Source organism: Lepisma saccharinum, chromosome 22 (assembly GCF_977018435.1).
Source record: "Lepisma saccharinum chromosome 22, izLepSacc3.1, whole genome shotgun sequence".
Classification (NCBI taxonomy): domain Eukaryota; kingdom Metazoa; phylum Arthropoda; class Insecta; order Zygentoma; family Lepismatidae; genus Lepisma; species Lepisma saccharinum.
Window position 1 is genome coordinate 16,153,246 of NC_139250.1, and position 27,134 is coordinate 16,180,379.

A 27,134-nucleotide genomic window follows, 5' to 3' on the forward strand; every position below is an offset into this window, starting at 1 on the left:
GCATACAAAATTTAGTGCCATGCTACAACAATCTTTTTTCATGTTATCCACAGTCAAACTTTGGAATTTTGTCTGTGAGGATCATCTTATATGCTGAAGATAATCTCTCAACAAAAACAGTCAGTGGTGCAGACTTCAATGCTGAAATGTTAGTTTGCAAAGCATGAATGCCACAAAGCATCGAAGTGATGCGAAAGTGAGAAAAGACCACTTTGGATTGTACAGGTAACAGTGGCACCAGACCTGCTTTGTTTAGCACTTTGAAAAATCATGATTGACTTGGAGGAAGGGAAATACAGAGTACGTTACAAACATGTTCGTCATTGAATTCTTTCGTGACCAAACAAAGCAAATGCCTCTGTGTGATATAAAAATTCTGTGAAACCTTTAAAAATATACAAAAACCTAAAAAAAAAAGGCTTTATTTAGGTGCATAAACCTAAAAAAGGTTCTAAAACAAAACATTGGCATAGCTTAGTATTTCTTACATACCCGTAAAGGAAAAAATAGGTTAAACTAAAATGCGAAGTCTTGGCCATTACGACCAAAACATATGGCTTGCACTTTGTTTTCCTAGCATGCTGTCAGTCACGAGTATAACAATGATGCGTATAAAGGCATGACTGACAAGGCATGGGGAATCGAGTGCACAAAAGTGTTTTCACTTCTTTATTTACAGGAAAAAAAAAGGTAATTTGCAAAATAAAGTCCAATATCCATTTTTGTGCAGGAGGAAGGAATTTGTGTAACCAGCCTGGCAGGGAACATGTTAACTACTATCATTTATGTAGGAGCGCAGTGTTCCAGTGCTATGCAATGCTTCAATATCGACCATTTTGAGACCATAACCCTGCTTCATTTTGTACCAAATGAAATTTCTGCAACTATGACTTGTTATTCCACTTGCATCTCGAGAAGAGTGGAGATTGGTTACTTGCAGATATATATAGTTTTCAGACTCTTTTAATGCACTACGCAATTTCATTTAAAGTTTCAAAAAAGTCGTTAGAATTTTTTTAAAAAAAATCTAACACCTTGAAAAGAGAATGTACGATATGCTTTGCTTTTTGTTTAAGTCCACTTTATGCACAAAAACCCTAATCGGGATTGGACCTACAGTTTAAAGTGGGATCTGAACCAATTTGTACCTCTACCAGGTATCAAACCTAGGAACCCTCAATTATAAGGTGATGACATGACGGAGGCCCTAGGTGGCAGGCTAGGAGTAAGGTACTCGAGAATGCAGAAGTGAATGAACAGCACACAAAAAACTAAAACAAACAATGAAGCATCTGTGTGTTAAGTCCTGCTTCTATGGTTGCATTTGCCCCTCACTGTCTAGCAGACATTGTTCTCACTTGCTATTGGCAAAGGAACTGTTGACTGAAAGCATCAGTGGCAGCGATTATACCGCGTTTGTTACAACCTGTCCCGGTTCCCGCGCTAGTTGCTCCCTGGCTTTTCTCTGTGCTGGGGAAAGTCAAAGCCAGGCAGCCAATTAAAATACGCAACAGCGTCTACGTAAGCGCCTCACTTCTGGCTTCCATTCGCTCCTCGCTGCCCAGCAGACGATTTTTTCCTCGTTTGTCATTGGCACCGAAACTGTCGAGCGCTCCCTAGCGCGGGAAAGGGGACAGGTTGAAACAAACGCAGTATAGGATAGACACAAAGGGGGGGGTTGCACTCACACTATGGCCTCTTGAGGCTCGGATGGACCTTTGGCATGCGAATGGGACATTTTTTTTCAAATTTTCCTCTCCATTCGAAAAACCTCTTCGATATTTCAAAATATGAAAAATTACATATGCATTAACACGAATTTTCGTGTAGTTTTCTTTCACTGTTGTCTAGATATTATCATTAGTTTCGTGATTGTAAGTCTATTAAACTATTGACAATATCTAGACAACAGTGAAAGAAAACTTCACGAAAATTCACGTCAATGCTCTAGAAGAAATTCTAAGCGTATGTAATTTTTCATACTTTGACATATCCAAGAGGATTTTCGAATGGAGAGGAAAATTTGAAAAAATGGCCCATTCGAATGCCAAAAGTCCAGCCGAGCCTTAATGCTAAGCCTTGTCTACCAAAAAAAATAAACATCCTTGCCCTTCCTCTCAGTTTTGGCATCTAATTGCTGCTACTGGCCAGCATGGGAAATACCAAACAGTTTATGGTTTAATAAGAAAAATATTTTCATATCATATATATTGACATTCCATTTACATGATAAAAATTCATTTTTGCAATTGAAACATCACAGGTACAATTTATTATTCACAGAAAACACTGTCCATCCTATTCGCTTCATGAAAGACGAAACGAAAATGACTTATTTCCACTTTTGCATTTCAGTTCGTCCACTTTTAACGACCACTCAGTTGGATGAGCATACATGAATTGATGTAATACTAGCTCCACATTTGTCATTTGGGATTGCAACACTTCCTTTTTATCTCCTACACACCACACAATGCTCATGTGAAAAGCTGGGTTCTGGAATGAAGAAACATGTATTATTAATGCTCAGAAAATTGTTGCATATATGTACCAAAAAATTTCTAGTCAGTAGAAAGGGTAATATTGGGGTAGTTTATCCATTATATTTCTCTCCTATATGTTGTGATTTTTTGAGGAACAGAATTGTAGTAATGTTGGGTTGGCCTCCACTTATTGCGGTTTTTGTTTCAAATCTTGAACCTCACCTTGCAATGAATGTAGAACAGGTGCTAGATAGTTTTCCCACAATTATCTTTGTTATTGGCTGTACAACTACCAGGTAACCAAGAAAGTTCATTCGGTTTTTACAACTGCCCGTAGTTTTCGTGGGGTAGTACGCAGTTCAGCCACCAGGGGTACATGTATGTGTGATTGGCAGAAAGCTCATTCCTTGGCACGTCGGCTAACGTAGATAACAGGTCGCAGTCGATAGTTCGGGAGCAGGTATTCACAGTGAACCATGGCTGTGTCGAATGCAGTAATCAGGGCATGTTTACTGTATGAGTACAAGTTGGGCACAAAAGGAGCGGAAGCAGCAAGAAAAATATGTGCAGCGTTTGGAGAAGGTACAATTAGTGAACGGACAGCGCAAAAGTGGTTTCAGACCTTCTTGAGTGGCAATGAGACACTGTCAGACAAACCTCGATCGGGCAGACCGAAATCTCTCGATGTGGACCAACTGAAGGCAGCAATTGAAGAGGATTCATGTAAAACGTGTCAAGAACTCGCTCAACGATTTGTGGTAAGTGCTGAAACAATTTGTGTGCACTTGCATGAGCTTGGCAAATCATGGAAACTGAGTAAGTGGGTCCCGCACGAGCTGACTGCTGTGAACCGTCTCCGACGACTGAACATTTGCGCTTCCTTGCTCACTAGGAACAACAACTGTCCAATTTTGGACCGCACTTTGACGTGTGATGAAAAGTGGGTAATGTACGATAACAAGAAACGCTCATACCATTGGCTATCGTCAAATGACACCATACCTTTAACTGCAAAACCTGCTCTTCATCAGCGGAAGGTGATGCTGTGTTCTTATGAGTTCTTAGAAAGTGGTAAAACCATCAACAAAGAAGTGTACTCCGCGCAATTGCAAAGAGTGGCTGAACAGCTTGCAAAAAAACAACCTGCATTAGTGAATAGGAAGTGTGTTCTTTTCCACCAAGACAACGCTAAACAGCATACAGCAAAGATGACCCTGGAGGTGATTTCTTCTCTCGGCTGGGAACTTCTGCCACATCCAGCGTATTCACCCGATATCGCTCCATCAGACTACCATCTTTTTTTGTCTATGGACAACCATATGCGCAATCGACATTTCCAAACTCGCGAGGAGGTTGAAAACGCGGTGGTGCAGTTTTTTGCGGCCCTACACAGAAACTTTTTCAAACATGGCATCTACAGGCTTGTACAAAGATGGGAGAAGGTTGTAGAAGCGGATGGTGGATATTTTGCAGAATAAATATAAAGTAAACACATTTGTTTTGGATCTTTTCTTCTTTGTACTAAAACCGCATGAACTTTCTTGGTTACCTGGTAGAAAGTTACAACTATAAGACAATGCCCAGCATGGGTTTCAAGTTATTCCCTCATGAACGCAAAAAAACTTGTCCTCACGAGATAAGAGGCATGCATATTCGTCTTTCACGAAAACTCGAAATGTGAAATAACACATTGTAATGTTAATTTCTCATGTTTCTGAAAGGTGTTTTGTCATGAAATGATGCAAAATAGACTCTCATAAACACGAAATTTAGAGTTATTTACTGACGTGACACTTTCTCAAGTTTGATTTATCCTGTGAGTTATTCAGTGCTATTAGAAGGAATATGTTTATTTTGTGTAAAAAGTGGTTTAAATCAAATTTAGGATTACAGTGGAACATTGATTTTACGTTCCCGGATTATACATTCAATCTTGATGGTCCCAATATAATAAAATGCTGTAAAAGTTCTCTCTATTTTACATTTTCCTGTATTTTACGTTTTTCCAGCGTGGTCCTCTGCAAAATGTAAAATCGAGGTTTTACTGTATAGTCATAATTTTAAATCCAAAATGTCATTTTATATATCGCTTTTGATCTGATTTTCACTGCTATAACACCGAAATTTAATTTTATTTACTGCTTTTGAATTGACTCTGTTTTTGTACTGATATTTCCGTCCAAGGTTGTGAGCAATGCACCCTGCCCCCTCTGGTTGCGCCACTGCATGCCTGGTTAAGGCACCATGCAATGAAAAACAATTAGTTTTCAGTGAGGAGATTTCTGTTTGCTCGATCATTCATTTAGATAAATGAAGCTGTAATATTGCGTGCCTTTCCTGGCAATAAGATAAAAACTGCTTACGCTGAACTGAAATCGCTAAGTATATAAATTCTCCTTGTAGGAGTCCTAGGACTTCGTAGGATTTAGGAGCTACGTAAGTAGGCAACACTGGCTGCAGCCGTCCATGTGGTGGTGAAACACCTGGAGCGACACGCTGCCGGAGGGCTGTTTCCTTCCAGCAGGTTTTGCAGGTGCCCGGGTCTTGTTGAATGCCCAGTTACCTTGTAAGTGCAGAGCACCTTGAAGACCAAGAACCCGGGTAAAAACGCAAGTCGACTCGTTGCCGTGGGCAGGCAAGCAGGTATACCTGTCCTCGCGGGCAGTGGGTAGGTAAAAGGCAGACTATGCAGGCCTCTACTCCTGATCACAAGTCTCAAAGAATGAGAATAAGCCTGCAGTATGAGATTATTTCCTTTCCAGATTGTGATTGCAGACAAGAGCTGGATCTACTCCAGAGTAGGGATAGCCGAAAAATCCGGATAACAGATGTCCAAATTTACCAAAAGAGATAAAAACATCTTAGCCAACAATAGAAGAATTAGAAGCTGAATTATCCAAAGTTTCAGATAAAGAAAATTAATGCTACTAAAGTCATTCGAACAATTATTCCACAGATGCAATGTATACTGATGGTGGACTTGAGTGTGTTGAAGAATTTATTATCCAACACACTTTGTTTAATGAGTATTCTTTATCATTTAAACCAATAAATTTTTCAAATTTATAGATTAATAAGATCACAAGAATTTGGTATAAAAGTAATATTTTTAAATCCTTTAAACTATTTTCGATTATCAGATATCCATTTTGGATGCAGCGGGTAATTTGGATTATCTGGCTAATCCAAATATCTGGATAGGGGCATTCCAGCATTACGTGTGTGACATTTACATTTAACGTTCCAAGTATGATATTGGATAAAAATATTTATAATGAACTCATTTTATGTTGTTCATTATGGTGTCTGCTAACAAATGAGTATAATGGCACAGGCTGAATGCATGAAAAGCATTAAAGAAAGTGTGGTACGTGTGTAACACTTTAAAAATACCAAAGTTTGACTTCATTTGTCTGTGAAGCATATACGAGGGGGTGCTGATAAGTATTGAGCTTTACCCAGAAAAATATTAGCTAGGAGGCTGAAATTTGTAGGGTGTACTGGTCAATTATTCTATATGTAATGATGCAAAAATGGCAGCACCTCCAGAAAAGCTCCCAAAAAGTCGTTATCCTGTTGCATGACAATGCCTCGCCACACACTTCAAGAGAAACAATGGCAACACAGACGACCTTAGGCTTTCAAATGTTGCCCCATTCACCCTATTTCCTGACCTGGCTCCATCTGACTATCATCTGTTCCCTCATCTGAAAAACACGTAAAGGGACAACGATTTGCAACATGATGACACCTTTGGCGAGCTTTTCTGGTGGTGCTGCAATTTTCACTTTGGACCTTAAAAACCAAGGGAAGTTAAAATCATAACGGTAACGCCCAATACTTATCGGCACCCCCTCATAGGCTGCAGATGCTAGTAACTTTTATTGGTGAAATGTCCAAATTATATGCATTCACAAACATCTAAACCTTAATGAAATAAAAAAATAACAATTTCCATATTACTTCATTTTGCTATTTACGAGGCGCATCCAGAAAGTAAGTATCCCTATTTTTTCCCCGTGAAAGTAAACATAATGAGCCGTGTAAATTGCGCATGCGCAGCAGAGCTAAGACGTATCAATCATATGCCAGGCGGACAGATCCCGCCCGGCGCCAGTAGCGAGGCAGCAGTGGTCCGAAGTGGAAGCTCGTATTCCTTCTCCCGCCGCATGCCAGTAGCGAGGCAGCAGTGGTCCGAAATGGAAGCTCGTATTCCTTCTCCCGCCGCATGCGAGGTTCGGTCGGTGATAAAGTTCCTGAATGCACAAAGCATTGCGCCAATTGACATTCATCATCAGCTCTGTGAGGTCTATGGGCCGAACATTATGAGTAAGCAGATGGTGCGTCGCTGGTGTCGGCAGTTTTCGGAAGGTCGTCAAAGTGTCCATGATGAAGAGCGCAGTGGGCATCCGTCCCTCATCACTGATGATCTGGTTGAGCTGGTGCAGCAGCGCATCGTAGAGAACCGTCGCTTCACGATTACAGAGTTGAGTAGCCTTTTTCCGCAGATATCGCGATCCGTGTTGCATGAGATTGTCACGCAGCGCCTGCTGTTCAAAAAATTGTTGCCAGGTGGGTGCCGAAAAACCTGACACCCGAACACAAAATGAAACGTTCAGGAGCACCACTGACATTCCTGCAACGGTACCATGATGACGGCGATGATTTCCTCGACAGGATCGTCACGAGCGATGAGACGTGGATTTCGCACTTCACCCCGGAAACCAAGCAGCAGTCAATGCATTGGCGGCATAGTGGATCTCCGGTCAAGAAGAAATTCAAACAGACACTGTCGGTACAGAAAGTTATGTGCACCGTGTTTTGGGACAGGAAGATCATTTTGCTCATTGACTTCCTCCACAGAGGTGAAACGGTGAACGCTGACCATTACTGTGAAACACTAAGGAAATTGCGACGTGCCATTCAAAACAAGAGGTGTGGCATGCTTACTGCATGTGTTGTGCTCCTCCATGACAATGCTCGTCCACATACGGCTCGGTGCACAGCAGCTGTTTTGACGGAATTTGGCTGGGAGTTGTTTGATCATCCACCTTACAGTCCTGATCTGGCTCCCAGCGATTTTCACGTTTTCTTGCACCTCAAGAAATTCAAGAATATCTGATATCCAGATAATTGAAATCTGGATTGAAAATTATCCGATATCCAGTAGGGATAGATGCAGCAGTTGAAACAGATGTTTGACAACTTGCTTGTGACTAGGATACACAGTTTTACACGGGTATTCTTGAAACTTGTGAGTCAGTATGACAAGTGCATCAAAGTAGGTGGGGACTGCTTTGAAAAATTGAGGAAGTACATACAGTGGAATCTCAATTTTAAGTTTCTCAGGGAACCAAGCTGCAAAAACTTAAATACCAGAAAATGAAAAATCGAGGAAAATTTTATAGTATTTTGATCTATTGATATATTGAATATATAATGCAGGAAACATAAAATCCAGGTTCCACTGTTTCTGTCTCTAGAATAAAAATCCCAGCAGATGATAGACTAGGGAAGGTTAAAACATGGGAACCACTGATTACAAGGTTATGTTATTTCCGAGATATGGCATATTTTGTGTCATATGTTGCATTTTTCCACCAATTTCTGAAAATCTTTAAATTTTCAAAAATTTGTAACTTTCAACATATTTGTTGGGCAAGTCTAATAAACACAGTCAAAAAAGTTTTGCATCAGGATGGAAAATGACAAAATATATATGAAGCACAAAGTTTATTGACAATGACAATGGGAATACAAAAGAAAAGATGAAGAACAAGACACGTTGAATGAAAAGGGAACAAAAAACGTACAATTTTCTCAGAAATGTTTTTAAAACTAAAATGGCACAATTCATTATGGAGGCGAAAAAACAAAGAACTGTCACAAGAAGACTGTTCGTCATAGCGGATCCATCGGAAACATTGCCTACCACTTGGTGTGTCCTCCCCTGGCTGCAAGAAGGTCTTGAACACACTGTGGCATACTGAGGATCAGACATTCAAGGTGATCTTGCGGTAAGTGATCCCATTCGTCCTGTGCTGCAAGAAGAAGTTCACGAAGATTGGTGGGAGCCACAGGACGGTTTGCAATGGCATTTTTTAGCATTGCCCATGCATGTTCGATGCAATTCATGTCGGGACTTTGCGCTGGCCAGAGCATGTGACGGATATTCGCCGCCTGCAGATAATCGTGCACCACCTGTGTGCGGTGTGGACGGTCATTGTCATCCACCAAGACAAATTCGTCACCAATTTCCTGATGAAATGGTTCGACAGTCGTCTGGAGAATGTCCCTGACATAACGAACAGCTGTTTCAGTCCCTCTAATTGGAATTAGGGGTGTTCGATGTCCGAGCATGATCCCTGCCCACACCATGATTCCTCCTCCTTGGTATGGATGGACCTCCTGGACACCACGAAGCCCCTCTTGCAGTCCAGGACCTCGCCACACCCGTCCTCTTCGTGAATCTGGCCTTAGACAGAGCCTACATTCATCGGTGAAGAGCACATGAGCCCATTGATCGGGTCCCCAATTTCGATGTGCACGGGCCCAATGCACACGGTCGCACCGATGTCGTGGCAATAGGTACTGGCACCGGAGAAGTCTTCTGGAAGGTAAACCACTTCCTCGGAGTGTGTTACAGACAGTTTCGTTTGACGCATGCACAGCAGAGGCTGCCTGGAGGGCATGAGTGATGTTCCTTGCCGTCATGGTATTCTGTTGCCGAGCTGAGTGTCGTACATAGCGGTCTTGTGCTAGTGGTGTCACCCGTGGACGACCTGTCCGTTGACGATCTGCTACTGTTCCTGTGTCTGTATACCGCCTCCAGGTCCTACAGACATCGCTTTGCGCCACTCCAACAGCCCTAGCTACAGCTCATTGTGATTGATTGATTTAGTTTATTTTACTTCGCGTTTTGTGCCTCTTGGCTAATTTGCGAAGATGGGGATGAGTGATGAAATGATGAAATTGATGAATGGACATTCACAAACAACCAAGCCCGACCAGGATTCGAACCCGGGACTACAGCTCATTGTGACATGCCAGTCTGCAGTAACATGATGATCCTGACCGGATCAAACTGCACTAGGCATACCTTGCACACAGCTGCACTCGCTCGCCTTCGCTAACTGGACACAAGGAAAACCTACCTAACCTTCGCCGACTATTGTGGTGCTACGCTCGATCACACGCATGCATTTGCCGACTCCGGTAGTCGTCTGTGGTGATCGGTATTGCACGTTGACTGCGTTACTTCACACAATGAGCTCTGCTTCATCGGTTCTTGTCCGCTTCAGCATGTTGCGGATGATATTTTCATCACTTCTCGGGTGATGCAAAACTTTTTTGACTGTGTTTCTTACATATTTGTCACATTGGACCAAGTATCTATCAGTAAAGAAAAAATTGGAAGCAAATCTGTGATTATGAAGCAACTTTTTGTCTTTCAATTGGGTGATTTCACCTCGAATGACCCACATAAATATTGATGAGGAAATGCTAGAGGTATAGAAATGAATTGTCAGAACTCAGTTGTCTGGACATTAAAAATCACATGTGATCTTGATGAAAGCAATAACACCAGGTTATCTAATCTATTCCTCTGGAAACAACCATTTTGATAAATAGGAATTTTGAAGAAAGATAATTGTTGCCCAATTAAATTTGGCAAAATAGAACTAAATATAAATATCAGCTAATAATCTTACCTCGTAAAATTTAGGAAGTCTGAACTCCTCTAAACATTTGTCCAATTTAGACACAATATTTTTAAGGATTTCCTGACCGACGTTCACATCCAGTCCTATGAATGTCCTTGTTTTCTCATCATTGGTGTAGATGGATAAAGATCCAAAATTTAGGCTGAAACTAAAGTTTTGAAATTAATAACCCCCATTTAGTATTTGATAATTCCAAATCTCACCACATGTATTCTTGCATATGGAACAAATATATTTTTTATGTGGATTAAAATAAAAATGCAGGCTCGACCAGAACTCAAGCTCAGATCTGCGTACATATACCAACTGCATTACCAAGCCAGCAGGGAGGTATTTAGGGGGGGGGGTCAGGACCCCCACCCCGAAAGACTTACATGGTAGTGGAATTAAATAATAAAAATACTTTTATTTTTAGTGTTTGTTGTGTAATCGAGGGTTATTTATTTCGACCAAACTTATTGGAAGGCAAGGATTATATTAGAACAATATGTCCTACTTCTTGTAATAATAATCAAGAATGTTACATTTTGTCTATTGAATCTAACATCCTTTTATCATATTCAAGTCTTTGTCTATTTGACATTAATTTCCTAGCCAGGACAGTTGTTTTTATACAAATTTTGGCGATCAAAAGTACATGTATATTAAATAATGAATAGGTGCTGTTATATCTCTATTCGTATACTGTATTTTTACCTATTCATAAAACATTAACAGCATAATATTAATAAATTAACATTTAATTAATGTTATTAATTTGATTAAATATAATTATATATATAACCGAATCTAACATCCTTTTATCATATTCAATTCTTTGTCTATTTGACATTAATTTCCTAGCCAGGACAGTACATTTAATTAATGTTATTAATTTGATTAAATATAATTATTTGAATTTAACCATTTTACTATTATTTGTAAGATTCTTGGTTTGGACCCCCACTCCAAACTATATTCTAGATACGTGCCTGCAAGCCAGCTCTGGTTTTGCCTGATATTTCTCTTCTGCTGATTTACCTCTGGAAATTGTCTCGGGGAGATATCACACCTAAGCAACAGGTGATACATGATGCACTTCACTTGACATTTTCATCAGCCTGTCATGCACCACAGTGTGAAATATTGCTGCTGTTGATTCATTCCCAAGTGGTACATATCCCTTATCACTTATTGTGAAATCTCTAAAAGTCAGTGATACCAAAAAGGGGTGTTGCCTTTGAAACACAGATGACACTGATGGTGCCAACTTGCTGGATAATTTTAGGACCCCACACTGGAATGAAAACTCTTAACAAGTTAACTGCCAGGAATTTATAGTGACCAGTGGAGGGCATGGGGGAGGGGGGGTTGCCCACCCCCATTGCTGCTAGTATTAGTGACCATACCAATTCATTCTTTAATGCAATGTTCATGCATAATTTATCATTTAAGAAAATTCTTGATCTATTACAGAAAAAGTACAGAAAAACCTTGTTCACATTATTCAATATAACCTACATCATTAACATGAATGTGAAAAATATACTTGTATTTTGAACATGAAATACATCAAAACTGAACTGAAAATACTATCATGCAGGATGGAGCAGTTATTGTACAATTTATAGTGATATTAATATGGAAAAATGGCATAAAGTAAATGGAAAGGTCCAGATGCTGGTATCATAATTCCGATATCATTCTGATAAACATGAGTTTTCTACAGGAATCAATCCTGATAAACATGAGTTTTCTACAGGAATCAATCCTGATAAACATGAGTTTTCTACAGGAATCAATCCTGATAAACATGAGTTTTCTACAGGAATCAATCCTGATAAACATGAGTTTTCTACAGGAATCAATCCTGATAAACATGAGTTTTCTATAGGAATCAATCCTGATAAACATGAGTTTTCTACAGGAATCAATCCTGATAAACATGAGTTTTCTACAGGAATCAATCCTGATAAACATGAGTTTTCTACAGGAATCAATCCTGATAAACATGAGTTTTCTACAGGAATCAATCCTGATAAACATGAGTTTTCTACAGGAATCAATCCTGATAAACATGAGTTTTCTACAGGAATCAATCCTGATAAACATGAGTTTTCTACAGGAATCAATCCTGATAAACATGAGTTTTCTACAGGAATCAATCCTGATAAACATGAGTTTTCTATAGGAATCAATCCTGGTAAACATGAGTTTTCTACAGGAATCAATCCTGATAAACATTGAGTTTTCTACAGGAATCAATCCTGATAAACATGAGTTTTCTACAGGAATCAATCCTGATAAACATGAGTTTTCTACAGGAATCAATCCTGATAAACATGAGTTTTCTACATGAATCAATCCTGATAAACATGAGTTTTCTACAGGAATCAATCCTGATAAACATGAGTTTTCTACAGGAATCAATCCTGATAAACATGAGTTTTCTACAGGAATCAATCCTGATAAACATGAGTTTTCTATAGGAATCAATCCTGGTAAACATGAGTTTTCTACAGGAATCAATCCTGATAAACATTGAGTTTTCTACAGGAATCAATCCTGATAAACATTGAGATTTCTACAGGAATCAATCCTGATAAACATGAGTTTTCTACAGGAATCAATCCTGATAAACATGAGTTTTCTACAGGAATCAATCCTGAAAAACGAGTTTTCTATAGGAATCAAATTTTAGGCATATCTCCAAGTACATATTGAACATGATTTCTGATTACTACAATTTTTGGTGCAGAATGATTTTTTCCATCTCAATACTATAGTGTGTTCAGTTTGACTTGGGGCCGAGATAGCGCATGACTGCATATGGCGAGGCATGGCACAGGTTTCAATCCATAACGTCCCACTTATTTTTATGCACATATCTTTTAGCATGCAGACTATTATATTTATATTGCGAATGGGATTCCTGGCATCTTTTGATGAATACAGTTGGCCACCACTTTGAACAACTCTTATATATAAATATATTGTCTGCATGCTAAAGGTATGTGCGTAAAAATAAGTGAGATGTTATGGATTGATAATGCAGATTCTTCGCTATGCTCGCCGTCTGCAGTCATGTGCTGTTTCGGCTTCAAGCCAAACTGAACACACTATAGCATTGAGATGGAAAAAATCATTCTGCAACTTACTTTTTTTAATCAAATGTATGTGAAATGAATAATTCCTTGATCTTCAATGGTGTAATAACATTCACAAACCTTCAAAGATTATTTTACATTAATTTTTTTACAGCATTTTTTTGTCCCTCACATACCATAAAAAAATCATCTGTTCATATAATGTGGCTTCTGTCATTGCTTTACAATGTTCAATGCCCCACTTTATCTGATCAGGAGTGTCATTTAATGCTATCCGTAAACAATGTTTATGTGTCTGATATTTTTAATGCAACTATAAGCATTCTCTCTTACCACTTGTAACCTTGAAGACTTTGTCTAACAGAATCCACAAATGAATCTATCCAATGATGTCTCAAAACGACAGTCTTTGTGAGGCTGATATGCATGTCCTTCACTTGATTCAAGGTTATATCATTTTCAAAATATGTAACAAGAACATCCATAAATGAATGCAAAACTGGCCCTGGGTCATCTGTAAAAATAAGTTCACTTTATGAACAAACATGAAAAATTAGCTGCAGTCACAATTAAGCAATATATTACAGGGTAGCTAATCTAAGACTATGATAAAATTCAAGTATGATTCCTGGTTTTCAAGGCAAACTTTCCAAAAATTTAAAGGTGAAAGCAGATGCTTTCTCTATTTCAACCTTATGTATTACTGCCTCTCACCACCCACACACAAATATATAAACAGCATAAAAGGTCTGTGTGATCCCTATGTATCCAAAATTCCAATTCAATTAAATGGTATAACATTTAATTTTGAGGTGTGAAGTTTATGTTTGTCAAGAATCGATAGGCCTATACAACAGGGTGTCTATCAAAAAAAAAAAAAAAAAATTGAAAATTCTTGTCTTTTTCTTTCATATTTTTTCTTTACTTAGGAGTAGTTGGAAATTAAGGAAATACATCTTTTTATTTAATGAAAAACCCCTACTACAGGATCGGTTAAGATGAAAACTGAAGCTGTACTTTGACAAGAGACTTAGACTTGCTTTAATTTTATTAATGCATGTAAAAATTGATGCTTCAGACTTCATTCTGGATGGGAATGGCCACATTACTTATATTTAATATTTATACATAACTTACATGCAAGAATGAAATTCTTAAGAAAGAAAGTGAACAAATCATAACCACAACTCAATGCAATTTTAGATTTCCAAATATTCAAGTTTACAAATCCTAGTACAGCAAGGACGTATTTGGGGGGGGGGGGGGTTCCAGGGGTCCGGACCCCCGCCCTCCAAAGATTTATCAAGTACTAAAATTAAATAATGAAAAAATTATTCGTTTAGCCGTTGTTCTATAATTTCCTATGAACTTATTGTAAGACAAGGATTATATTGGGATCGTATGGCTTTAAAGGACACGAAGGACGTATTTCAGGGGTCCGGACCCTTCCCCACCCGAAAGACTTATTAGGTACGTAAATTAAATAATAAAAATATACTCGTTTAGCATTTGTGGTATAATTTCCTCTGAACTTATTGGAAGACAAGGATTTATATTGGGGTCATACGGCATTGAAGAACGGAAAGGACGTATTGTCCGGACCCCCCCATCCTCACCCGAAAGACTTATTATTTATTAAGTATGAAAATTAAATAAAGAAAATATACTCGTTAAGCATTTGCTGTATAATTTCCTCTGAACTTATTGGAAGACAAAGATTTACATTGAGATCATAAGGCTTTGAAGGACGTATTTAGGGGGCCCGGATCCCCCCCACCACATTCACCCAAAAGACTTAAGTACGAAAATTAAATAATGAATATATATTCGTTTAGCATTTGCTGTATAATTCCCCTGAACTTATTGGAAGACAAGTATTATATTGAGATCATACGGCTTTGAATGACATCACAGAGAAGATTTATGTACAGTGGGATCCATTATACGCCTTCATGGCGTGGTGCTATGCACAGGGGAACACTTTACCTTTTAGTGGGATCCATGAGTATTACCATGCAAATTGTCCATGAATATTTTCATTAATTATTCTCTTACATCCTATGCATTTTTAAACGATGGATTTTTATGTATACTGAGACAGAAGTTAACAACAGCTTGTTTTGAGTTTTCCTCTAATTCTTGAAGCTCTTATTGGGTCAAATAAAGTGTACGAACATGGTGATGGACAATTTGCACGGTAATACTCATGGATCCCACTGTACACTACTACTCAAAATAATATGCATGAAATTTTAATCAGAAACTTACTTTTCTCCAACTACATGTAACATCATTTGTGTTATTCGATAAATATTCAATTATTCATCTATTTGACAATATTTTCATTGTCAGGGCACTTGTTTTTATGTAAGTTATTCCGATCTTAACTACAGGTAAGCTACGTAATGAATATTTTCTCTTGTATCTTTATTCTTATACAAGTCTTTTTACCTATTTGTGTTAATTACTGAAATACTTAGAAGTGAAAATGTAATGGAATTCGTATGTTATAGTAGTAATTGTATTTTGTCTGTTTTATTGTAGTAGATTTTGCGGGTTAAGTGGTAGAGCAGCCACAGGCTGAACTTCGCCCATGAATAAAGAAATTCTAATTCTAATTCTAATTCTAATAATATAATATTAATCTATGTATTGTAATTAGTATTAATTTGAATTAATATAATTATTTTAATTTAAACATTATTATTATTATTATTATTATTATTCCTGAGACACTTGGTTCGGGCCACCTGAAACATATTTCTAGATACATGCCTGTAGCACAGGTATATAACAATGTAAATTCACTATACTGTGTGTATATATATATATTCTTGACCACAAGCAAAATTTTTCGACTGGTAGACACCCTGTACAAATATTACAAGTAATACTAATCTACGAAAAGTTGTTAATTGTAGAATTTTGAACTCAAATTTACCCAACCGTCTTCAAGATATCTAATTTTGCAATAATCGTCCATCTGTTAGGTTCTTCTGTTAGGGATAGTAACAAAGTAAATGGATTGAGAGATTATTTTCAACGAAGCTTTCTACTCCTGCCTCAATAAAAATAAAAGCTAAGAGTGAAAAACTTTCCTCAGGGCATTTATAAATATGTATAAATTCAATGGGATTTGGATTAATAAGAGTTGCATTTGTTTATGTCGTACAGAGAAAAATTCAAACATAATTCTCGGTAAGTACCCACCATCATTAGGAATGCCCTTTTATTTTTATCTAGTTCCAATAAGTTGACACAATACAAGTGGCAATTCTCTTCATTTACGTATTAAAGGTTAACAAGTGGAACCTTAAAAAAAGTTTGGGTACTACTTTCATTTAGTCAAAACACCTATAACTAATTTATTTTGTCCTTTTTAAGATTGCTACTTACTTATTCTGCATTGCGGAACATTCTATAAGGTGTAATTATGAAAATAATTTCAATTTGTCATATTACGAGTAATTATTGTTGTTTGTTTCTTTGCTTGTGAGAGACACAACATGGCGCGAGCATTCTGGATCATAGAACGTCGTGCTTGTGTTTTCTCGAGTGATGCAGTGTTTCCAACCTTCTAAACAAAAAATGCCTACTTCCATGTTATTAATTTTCTATTTTTTTCCCTGGTAGCCCCACAACCCATTCACGGGAAGGTTAGGAAAGCATAGCTAAAATTTGGGGTCACGTCATATTCTTGAAAAAACACAGGGTGATTGGAAACAGTGACGGGGGGTTACGTCATCAAGCGCACGGAATATCCGGTTCGTACATGGAAGCAACGGCAATTGCGATGGTAAATGTTTACTATCCTTCGGACACCTATAACTTCTGAGTTTCGTCAATTTTTGACATTTGTACTTATCTATCTGCTTCGCGGATCATTTTTTAACGTGTATTCATGTTTTTTTGATCAATTTCTTTTTTAAAAAATAGTGTTTTTATAACTGAAGAACGTACGTTTCCGCAAATGGTTTGTGGGGCTATGCGAGAATGGTGTGTGGGGCTATGCATATTCTTTTCGAAACCAATTTTTAACTATCGTAACCCTACCTAACCTAACCTTACCGGAAATGGTTCGTGGGGCTATGCGTCAATGGTTGAATTTCCGCTATGAAACATTCCCACATCACACAAAACACCTTCCAGATGTTAAACAATACTACAGGAACTTATTACGATAAGTAGTTTCTTCTGTAGAAATGAAGAAATCTGTCCGAAGGATAGTAAACTAGTACCATTGAAAGTGTTACCAAAGTTTGAAACAACTTACATGATATGTACACATATGATACCCAATTTCCTCGCTCGTGAGGGAAACTTCGAATTCTGCCTTCATGTTCCGAAGGATCATCTAAAGGAACGTCCTCTTTGGTTTCATATAGGGATAATATATTTTCTGGCAAAGGCAAACTGAAAAAGAAAACAACTGCCATTAATAATTGCATACATTAACCTGGGTAGATTGGTATTAAGAGTTTGTACAACTGAAGTTATCATTTTATTATTGAGTGTGTCAAGTTCTACACTCTGCGAGTGATACATTGCAAAAACAAACTATCTCGGCATTGTCCCTGACATAGCTCTATATTACACCAACATAATTTGCCGGCCTCCGTGGTGGAGTGGATATCACAGCGCGCTAAGACGCCAGACGTTCAGGGTTCGAATTCCGACCTGGAAATGGGTAGAAGAAAAATAAAATCAACCAACAACATGTATTGGGGAATGAACTATCTGTCCGCCAACAAGTTGGCTTACGTATTTACCTCTTTTGTGAGTCAGTACATTGTGTTTTTACTGCTCTGCATTTATTTTCGTCCCAATCTTTGCATGAACTTCTCTTGGTAGAAACTCTCGGGCCTGGAACTTCTTCTTCGCTACTGTCACCCGATGAATAATAGGCAGCGAGAAGATTCAACGCTCCCCTATTTTCAGATTCCGCCATGATAGTTTATTGCAGAGTGTAGCCGTCTCTTATTCAGCCATAAAGAAAATAAAGAAAAAATAAAATCCTTACCAAGGAAATTAGGAGGGACTTATCAAGAAAACCCAGACACTTAAGTGCAAGAAAAACACCGATAATATATATATTTTTCCGATCCTGAATTCAAAATACAAGTACAAGTGTATCGATATACGCTGTATAAAACACAACTTATAACTAACTTCGTTGACCCTCTCTCAAGTCTCAACCAACAGTCATTTAAGACATGGGGGTATGATTTAAGACTAATTTCATAAATGAGGCTGTGTCCAAAAGGTACAAAGTACATACTTGAAGTACAGTCTTGACGGAAGTGATTTTAAGGCTTGAAAGTTGAAAGACGAAACGAAAGCAGATCTGCGATATATGATTGATGAAAAACCACTATCACCAAAGAGCGCTATCACTGTCACTGTCACTCACTGTGTTTCGCAGAAATCCGAATGAAAGGATGTAGTTTTTCTTGCTTCTGTATGTATTTATTTATTATTCTTGCCTTATTATTTCATCTGTAAATGATAATTAATCTAATTGTGAATCCTTAAAATTTAAATAAATAAGTAATTTTTAATATCATTATTGTAATGAAGGTAGGTAGGTATCTTACGCATGCACTTCTTAACATAGTTGTCATTTTTGTTAGTTGTGCCGTGTACGTGTACAAAGCATATATTTAGTGAGGGATAGAAGCATTACAGATATCTGTTACGTACTACAAAAATGTTGTAAGTAGCGTAAGCATCCACTGTAGTTCGAACATGTAGCCATGTTAGGCGAAATACGAAGATATCCGATTGGTTCACAGATATAAAATAATATTAAAATTTAAGTATCCGCCAAACGTCTGAAATGCCTTTATTTTCTTCTTTTTCACATTGGTACTTACGTATTCTGCATTGCTAAGGATTTTTGAGGGTGGGATTTCGTTTTTTTCACGACAATAATTTCAATTTTCCACATATCGAGTAATTATTGTTCTTTGGTTTTTCGGAACGAGTTTACAATACCGGACCACTCTCCAATTTCTATGAAATTTCGCCTACTCATTAATTGTGAACTCCTAATCACGAATCTGCATGTAATAATTGGCGGTCAAGTATGGAAATCGAGAAAAAAATGAAATAAACTATGTTTTCTTAACGTAACGTAACCCTACCATAAGAACAATAGCTCCACGGAAGACGCCATTTTCCCAACATGAAGAAATCAACAGGCAAGATAAGGTATAGTTCTCTTAGCTAAAATATTAATTTTTCCTTGTATTTATGCTAATGGAACCTAACCTAACCTCGTAGGCATTCCTCGTCTGTCGTCAACAAGATTGTTGTGCGTAAAGGAAGACCATTAGCTAATTAATTGCGAAAGAAAGATGGTTCCGAATTGCTGTGTATGGACAATCACCGTGGTAAATCGCAAGGTTATTTTACAAGTTGTACACGTAAATGTACAATTTTAACAAGTGACCGCCCAATATGAACTACAGATACGTCATCAGGACACTGAAATTAGTAAGTAGGCGAAATTTTATAGAAATTGGAGAGTGGTCCGGTATTGTAAACTCATGCCGGTTTTTCGGTAACTGTTCCGATTGTTTTATGATTTCTACTAGCACAAAGACTAATTATCGTAGAATTTTGGAAATCATTATCACACCAAATTTGAACCTTCGGTAACACTTTACTATAGGGGTGACGGATTTCTTACTTTTTACAGGAGAAAGTACTTACGCAAATCATTTTCTGTAGCGTTGTGGAAGTTCGTGAATGTAGTTTTGATCCATTTTAATGCGAATGCATGTTGTTTTCTGCGAAAATCTATGTCCGAAATGCTGTTTCTGCTGGCGCCATTTGCTTTCTGCATGAGAGCACAATGTTCCGTGTGTTAGATGAGGTAAACCCCGTAGTCAGTGTTTCAAACTCGCCGTGTTTCACTAGAACATGATGTGTGGAGTATTTTTAATTTTTCTATTTTTTTTAAACTATGCTTGCTTAACCTAACCTAACCTAAAATTATGGAAAATGGTTTGTGGCTCACATCGGTAAGGATTTACAATATAGAGATATTCTGTAATTACTTTACTAGTTGTTATACTCACTAATTATGCAGTTGTACTTACGTATATGCACATAATATTTGGGGGTAGCGTGTTTAAATTGCACATTGAGTTGTAGAACTTGTAAAATAACGTTAATTATCGCGATGATTCCCCATAAACAAACATAGCAACCATGTTTGACAATCAATGTCCGTTCCGCTGTCTAGAGCGTTGCGATGCTGTTCAGAGTGATTCTCTTTGGTCGTGAAAGAATGGCGGAGAGAAATGTAAGTTTTCCGTATCCTGGAAACTGATTTCTTGAAATTTAAAACTTTGGGGCTCATTTAAGGGCAGGTGACTCCAGCCAATTTCTAACATGCCTTTAACAGGGAGTCTATAGAGAAAGCTGGGGAGCCGGAGTGGAGGCAGGGCCGCGTTAGCGGTTGCGGGCAGTAGGTCCATTACCCCAGGGGCGGAGCCCGGAATCTGTGGGAAATTTGGACTCAAAAATTTCAAACGAAAATAATTTTTTAGTTTGAATTTCCCACCGATTCCGGGATGGATAGCCCCCAAAACTAGTTGCAGTTGGGTTAGGCAAACATAGTTAACATTTGTGGTTGTAGTATGTCAGGAATATGTATATTTCTTTGTGAAACGATAGATCTTGCAATAAATAATGAGCAATTCTACATTGTTGGTTGAGATCATGGACCCCCATATATTCCAATTTCTAAACGTGACCCCCAAATTTTAATTTCAGATTCGTGGTTGTGAGGCCTAAATTAGTGAGTATGCGAAATATTAACAAAATTGGAGAATATATCTATATTGTAAATTCGCTCCGAAATATACATTATTTTTGTTAGAAATTCATTATTTCACCTCAAGAAATGTTCCGCATTCCAGAATAGTACGTTAGCAATGTAAAAAAGTGTGAAATAAAATGATTTATAGGTGTCACCCCTATAGTAAAGTAGTACCAAATTACCTTACGCACTTCTCATGGACAAGATATTCTCCGTCGACAAGCGACAGTATATAAAGTAGAAGCATGGGAATGAATGTAGAAGTAAATCGGAACCTTAGTAGAATGCATTTAGGGACTTATGTTAATGCTATGGAAACCAAACCTAACCTGCCTAACCTAACCACGAAAGCATATGTTGAACAAAACCTTAAGTAAACGCTAAAACTCCACAGTATGTGTTTACAGACGTACATCGAAATCGGACCATGTAAAAATTGCATTCGTAGCATGATGAAATTGCAATAAAACAAAAGGAACTTGGGCCGGTTTTTCAGTTGCGTTTCACACAATATGGCGGGCAAATCTTGACCAGCGTTGTCTATGATCAGTGGGTGTGCAGTGTTTCCATCCTTCTTCACAGAAATATACCTACTTCTGTCTTACTGATTTTGTATTTTTTTCCGGGTTCGAAAACACCACGAACCATGCATGGCAAGGTTCGGTTAGGTTATTCAAACATAGTTAAAATTGTCATGTTCTTGCAAAACGACTGCGTGGTAGGAAACACTGACCAGGGGTTACATCATCGAACACACACAACATTTGGTTCACGTAGTGGAAGGACATGAGGCAACAGCTTTCCTGCATTGGAGAGACATTAATCTTCAAAAATACATGATTTACTGGCGAAATAAGTTAAGCTACGGGGAAAAACACTTCCATGACCTTTCAAAAGTGTACGGAAAGTCAGTTTGGTAAGTACTTTCTCCTGTAAAATTGAAGAAATACGTTTTGCGGATAACAAAATTTTACCAAAATAATTCTGTACGTATGTATGAGGCCTATATGTTATTTCTGCGGTGTCATTGTTATAATCCCTATTATTATGAGTAGGGAACGGATTTTAAGGTGCAGCACATTTCCAAAAACATAGCTGTTTAAATACAGATCGTTTGAGATGTGTGTTTTAGGACATTAAATACAGTAAAAGAAACATTTCGTTGAACCTTTTTGCACCTTTTCATGAGATTAGCACATTTATCCCCTCTTTAATGCTTCAGCACCCTTTTCCCCTCCTTTTCTTTCTTGTTTTGTTAAAAAATTGGACAGAAAACTAATTTTTTTTCACTCTTCTTGAGCAGCTACATAAAATCCTATGTTACCGTTTTGTAGAGCAGAACAAGAGTTACAAAATGGTATTGCAGCCCCAATTGTTCCCAAGATAATGTAGCAAGACTGTGGGAGGAAACAAACTTTAGCAAAACCTATTTGGCAGAACCACAGTTCTCTATGTGGTCGGCTCGCATTATATACAGAAGGGGGGAGAAAAAGAGAGCGTTGAATAAAGGCATTTATCAGCACCCTGTTGAAAGCTATTTCAGTAAAATCCTTTTCGTACTTATGAGGTAAAGTCCCAATAGGACTATGATGATTCTCTGATTACCCCTTGAAGGGTAACTGGTACTGTCTCCTGAAGCATTATTTTCGCGAGGAAAATCCCATATACACATGAAGAAAAAGGAAAGTGGAAAACCCAACAATTCTAAAATTCTGAATAAGGTGTCATTTGTAACAATGTAACATGTGTGGTGTGAAGAGCTCCAAACCTGACCTACTTAACTACTAAATTACGTAGGAACTTAAGTTAATGCTAAAAATCATAAACCTGGACTATGAAGATAACTATAAAGAACAATTTAGGGATGCTATTTTAATGTTAGAGGCTCTAAACGCACAACAGCGGTAACGTGTGTAGCACAAAGCCCCTTTGCTTCCCAGATGGAATGCTGCATAGATGTTGTGAGTAGTCTATTCGTCTGTATACAAGATGGCCATAAATGAACGGCTTCTTGCTCGAAAACATGTGGTAGTATGTTCTCCACAAAAAGTGAAGTAAGTAATCAAATCACTATGACTGTTCAGTATTTTTTTTGGCATCAATAGAAATCAAATCATTAAAGAAATGCATGCATAACATGATTTGTTCGGAATACAATTAGAACTTGAGGTATCTTTTGGGTCCTGAATACAACCACCAACATCTGGGCATTTTGATTTGAAAAGAAAAAGTTTCCCCTTTTATATTTTTCATTACCTTTCTTGTTTGTTTCAGCTCATGATCTGATTGTTTAATTTTGATATACATTGGACTTTTAGATGTTTCGAATTATTTGGATAATTAGATAATTTGAATTATTTGGTAATTCAAACAGAAGTTTATTCAGCCAAAGTTCCTTTTGTTTTATTGCGATTTCATCATGCTACAAATGCAATTTTAACATGGTTCAATTTTGATTTACTTCTATTAATACATCTGCGGAGTTTTAACGATTACGTAAGATTTTGTTCAATATATGCTTTTGTAGTTAGGTTAGGCAGGCCAAGTTTGGTTCTCTCAGCATTAAAATAGAGTCCTAAACTGAGGTTCATATTTACTTTACATTAATTCCCACTAGTCTACGGTACTTACAGTCGCTTGTCAATGGAAAATGCCTTGTCCATGGTAAGCAGGCATGCTTGCGTATCATAATTTTTAAGTTGTTTTTTTCCAACATAAACAACTTTTTTTTCGAAATCCAAACAGTGCTCATTACTTTAAGGAAGGTTCAAATTTTGTGTGACAATGATTGCCAAAATTATACAATATTTAGTCTTCCTGCTAGGAGAATTTGAAAAAAAAAATCATAAAACAATCTGAACCGATATCGTTTATTCCCCTCAAAATCATCTTTTATTTGATAATGGCATATGTTCTGGTTAATTCGAATTTCAGACAGTTTAAATTTATAGTAAAAATGTCATATGTGGGAAATGGATTTCTTCAAATTTACAGGAGAAAGTACTTACGGAATTGAGTTTCTGTGTAATTTCGGAAGTTTGTAGAATTGTTTTCTCACATTTTTCAAACTATTTTGCCGCTAAAATCATGTATTTTTCTATAATAATGTCCGTCCGATGCATAAAAGCTGTTGCTTGCATTTCCATTCATGTACTTGAACCGGATGTTGCGAGCATCTGATGATGCAATCCCTAGTAAGTGTTTCCAAAAACACAGTTTTTTCACTCTATTGCCCAACCTAAAGCAACCTAACCTAACCTTACCGTGATGGTGCATGGGGCTATCGTGAATGGTTTTTGGGGCTATTCGTGGATGGTCATACTATCCCGAATGGTTTTTGGGGCTATGCGGGAATTTTTCTGTTAAGAAGGTTGGAACACACCGCTAGTCAAGATTTGCCCGCCATTTTCCGTGTTCAGGAAGCGAGAAAAGAACGAACAATAATTACTTGATATGTCGACAATACATACTAATTTCGTTGAAAAAAGCTAAATCCATTGTTAAACAATCTTTCGCAATGCAGAATAGGTAAGTACGAATGTAAAAAAGTAGAGAATAAACGAGTTAGAGCATTTTCCCGCATATGACAGTTTTACCAAATTTTTTCGTATACCCTTGGAGTTCAAATATCATTACAAAGCATCTATATTCTACATGATTCAATTTCTGTTCAGGACTGTAAGGACATACAGAGCAGTCATTGATGGAATTATGTCTTTGTAATTGCATCCACTTTGCTCTCTCGTCTTGCTAGGACTTACTGCAGAGTATGAATGATGCAGTATAATGCATGTAATGGTCTCACAAGTAACAGTTACTTTTTCAAAGATGACGACATTTTTCCCTGATCATTTGTCACATATTGAATGCAATGGCTACACAGTTTTTGTGGTGCTAGCTAGTGTGCTGTACCAACATTTGTATTCCCGTGTGTGCTTTTTCACTAATTAACTTCCTTCCAATGTGGGGTTGACGTATTGTACCATCACTGCATTGTTTCTGCTAGAGGTCTGTGTTCACTGGGGATATCCGAGGAAAGCAAGTGAAAACAAGTGTCTGTGCAAGTAGTGATGCAAGAGGGCTCAACCACTGAGTGCATGGGAAGTGAAGTGTGTGCATGTAGGAGAAAACTTGGCTGCAGCTACCAGCTGTTTGCAGCAGCATGCACTGCTTTGCTCCTCTCACTCACTTTCTTCCCTTCTTTACTGTTACGCTTGACCTTGCTCCTCAGATTCCTGATACAGAATGTAGTGCAGAAAGGGTAACAGGGTAAGTCAGACATTGCCTAGAGCAAATTTCCAATAGGTTTGGTGCATACACTGAATAGGCCCATACAATGCACCAAATGAACCCTCAAAGTTGTTCTCAAGAGCTTCCGCATGTATTTAAACTCAGTTCACACAACTAAAACCAAAGTTCCGTATGTTACCCTGTATAACAAAATGCCACAATAAATAAGGAGCTATAATGATAATAATAATCAACAGCAATAGGGGAAATATCAATGTCTAACATATTTTATAATGTAAAAGAATTCCTAATTTCCTGTTTTTATAAAGAATATGAGGCTCGGTCAATAATTAACGAGCTAAACTCATTTGATAAAACACTATCATCATCTCCCAACAGAGATGAGAAACACCTGGCGAGATTAGAAGTCTGCCCGAGGAAAGAAAAATTGGCACATTGAACTAGAATATGTAGAATACTTAAAACAATACAAATACAGCACATGGAGGGTCCAGTCTTTGGCCATAGGTTAGAAGGCTGTGTCCAATACAAAGTCGAAAAAGAACTTCTTGACGAGAGAGAAAGGGAGGGACGCCATGCACCTATGGTGGGCTTAATCGCGTAAAGCTTCTTCCTCGTTGCCGCATCCCACATTTTGGGGCTTGTCAGTTGGATCTCGTGATATGTTCTTGATGCCTGTCATGGCGGCTAATGTTTAGGGACATAATGATTATCCCAACTGTCCCACTCACAGAGGAAGCAACGGTATTTCATGTAACCTTCTTGCATACATCTTTTTCTGTCACACCAATGTATTGTAATGACTGCCTACCGGTAGAAATAGGGAGCCACCACATCATGGAGGCAACAGTGCCTCCGGAAACCAGTTGGGCAACAAAACAAAACAAATCAAAAATTAAATCCACGTCTAGCTACACATACAACCTCAACTGGCTCCTTGTAACACACACATGTGCAGGTGAAACTTAACATGAGCAGGTAAATCGAGATGCAAACACAATCATTATTATTTCCATAATTTTAATTTCTATTAGTTTGGCTAACTATGCATGAAACAAAACTGATCCAAGAATAAAGACCTATAAACATATTTATAAAATTTACACTCACTGTTACAAACTAAATTAGCAATGAAGAGTTGAAATTATTTGGCCAATTACATAATGCATGCAGTACCCGTACTACACTACAGTTTGCACATTACCTTGTCTGCCGATGCACATTAGAAAGAAAAATATATATATAAGCGCACACTGAGTTCATCGTTGGGGCCCAGTCTTCTAATATGGTCCTGATGTCACGTTTGAAGAGATATGGATGGGGGGGGGGGGGTAATGGATGAAATGATAGCGGTCCTTCTGTATAGCAGCTAGTGAACCACTGGTGGGTTCCTTGGTTGTCTCCGGTTCAGTCCATTTCGGCACGCTTGATTACTGTATAAGCTGTTCTGCAGGCATCTTAACGTTGGACTTGCCGTACTTGACGGTGCTTCAACACTTTCCCGTTCACGCGTCCGAGCGTCAACAAATCAGCACCGCACACAGTTCGTACTTGGCGCTGTTTTAACACTTGCACGTTCACACGCCCGAGCGTCAACAGATCCGCACTGCTCTCATATGCGTACAAGGCAAAGAATCAAAGAACTTTTCGAGAGCGACCACTTCACCTCCTTACTTCTTCACCGTTAAAACTTAGACTGTCTGTCCCAGGACTCTCCACACTCCTGGAAACACTATTTTGCACTATTGTGCTCCCCTGACCA

The 27,134-nt window shown here is 38.0% G+C and overlaps 2 protein-coding genes across 2 annotated transcripts in view; one reads left to right on the plus strand and one right to left on the minus strand.

Moving 5' to 3' along the window:
* Positions 1–2,193: 2,193 nt before the first annotated feature.
* Positions 2,194–18,442, minus strand: LOC146004631 (U6 snRNA phosphodiesterase 1). The gene is made up of 5 exons (XM_083143525.1): positions 18,063–18,442; positions 17,567–17,706; positions 13,627–13,807; positions 10,196–10,355; positions 2,194–2,496 (listed from the first exon to the last, which is right to left on the minus strand). Exons 1-5 carry the CDS (start codon positions 18,239–18,241, stop codon positions 2,308–2,310), a joined length of 849 nt encoding a protein of 282 aa, XP_082999651.1. The 5' UTR covers positions 18,242–18,442; the 3' UTR covers positions 2,194–2,307.
* A 246-nt stretch (positions 18,443–18,688) lies between these two features.
* LOC146004921 (uncharacterized) overlaps positions 18,689–27,134 on the plus strand; it is a 28,123-nt gene continuing 19,677 nt past the window's right edge. The window contains exon 1 of the mRNA XM_083143963.1: positions 18,689–18,751. The gene's annotated coding sequence lies outside the window, so the exon portion shown is untranslated. The remainder of the gene's footprint in view (positions 18,752–27,134) is intronic.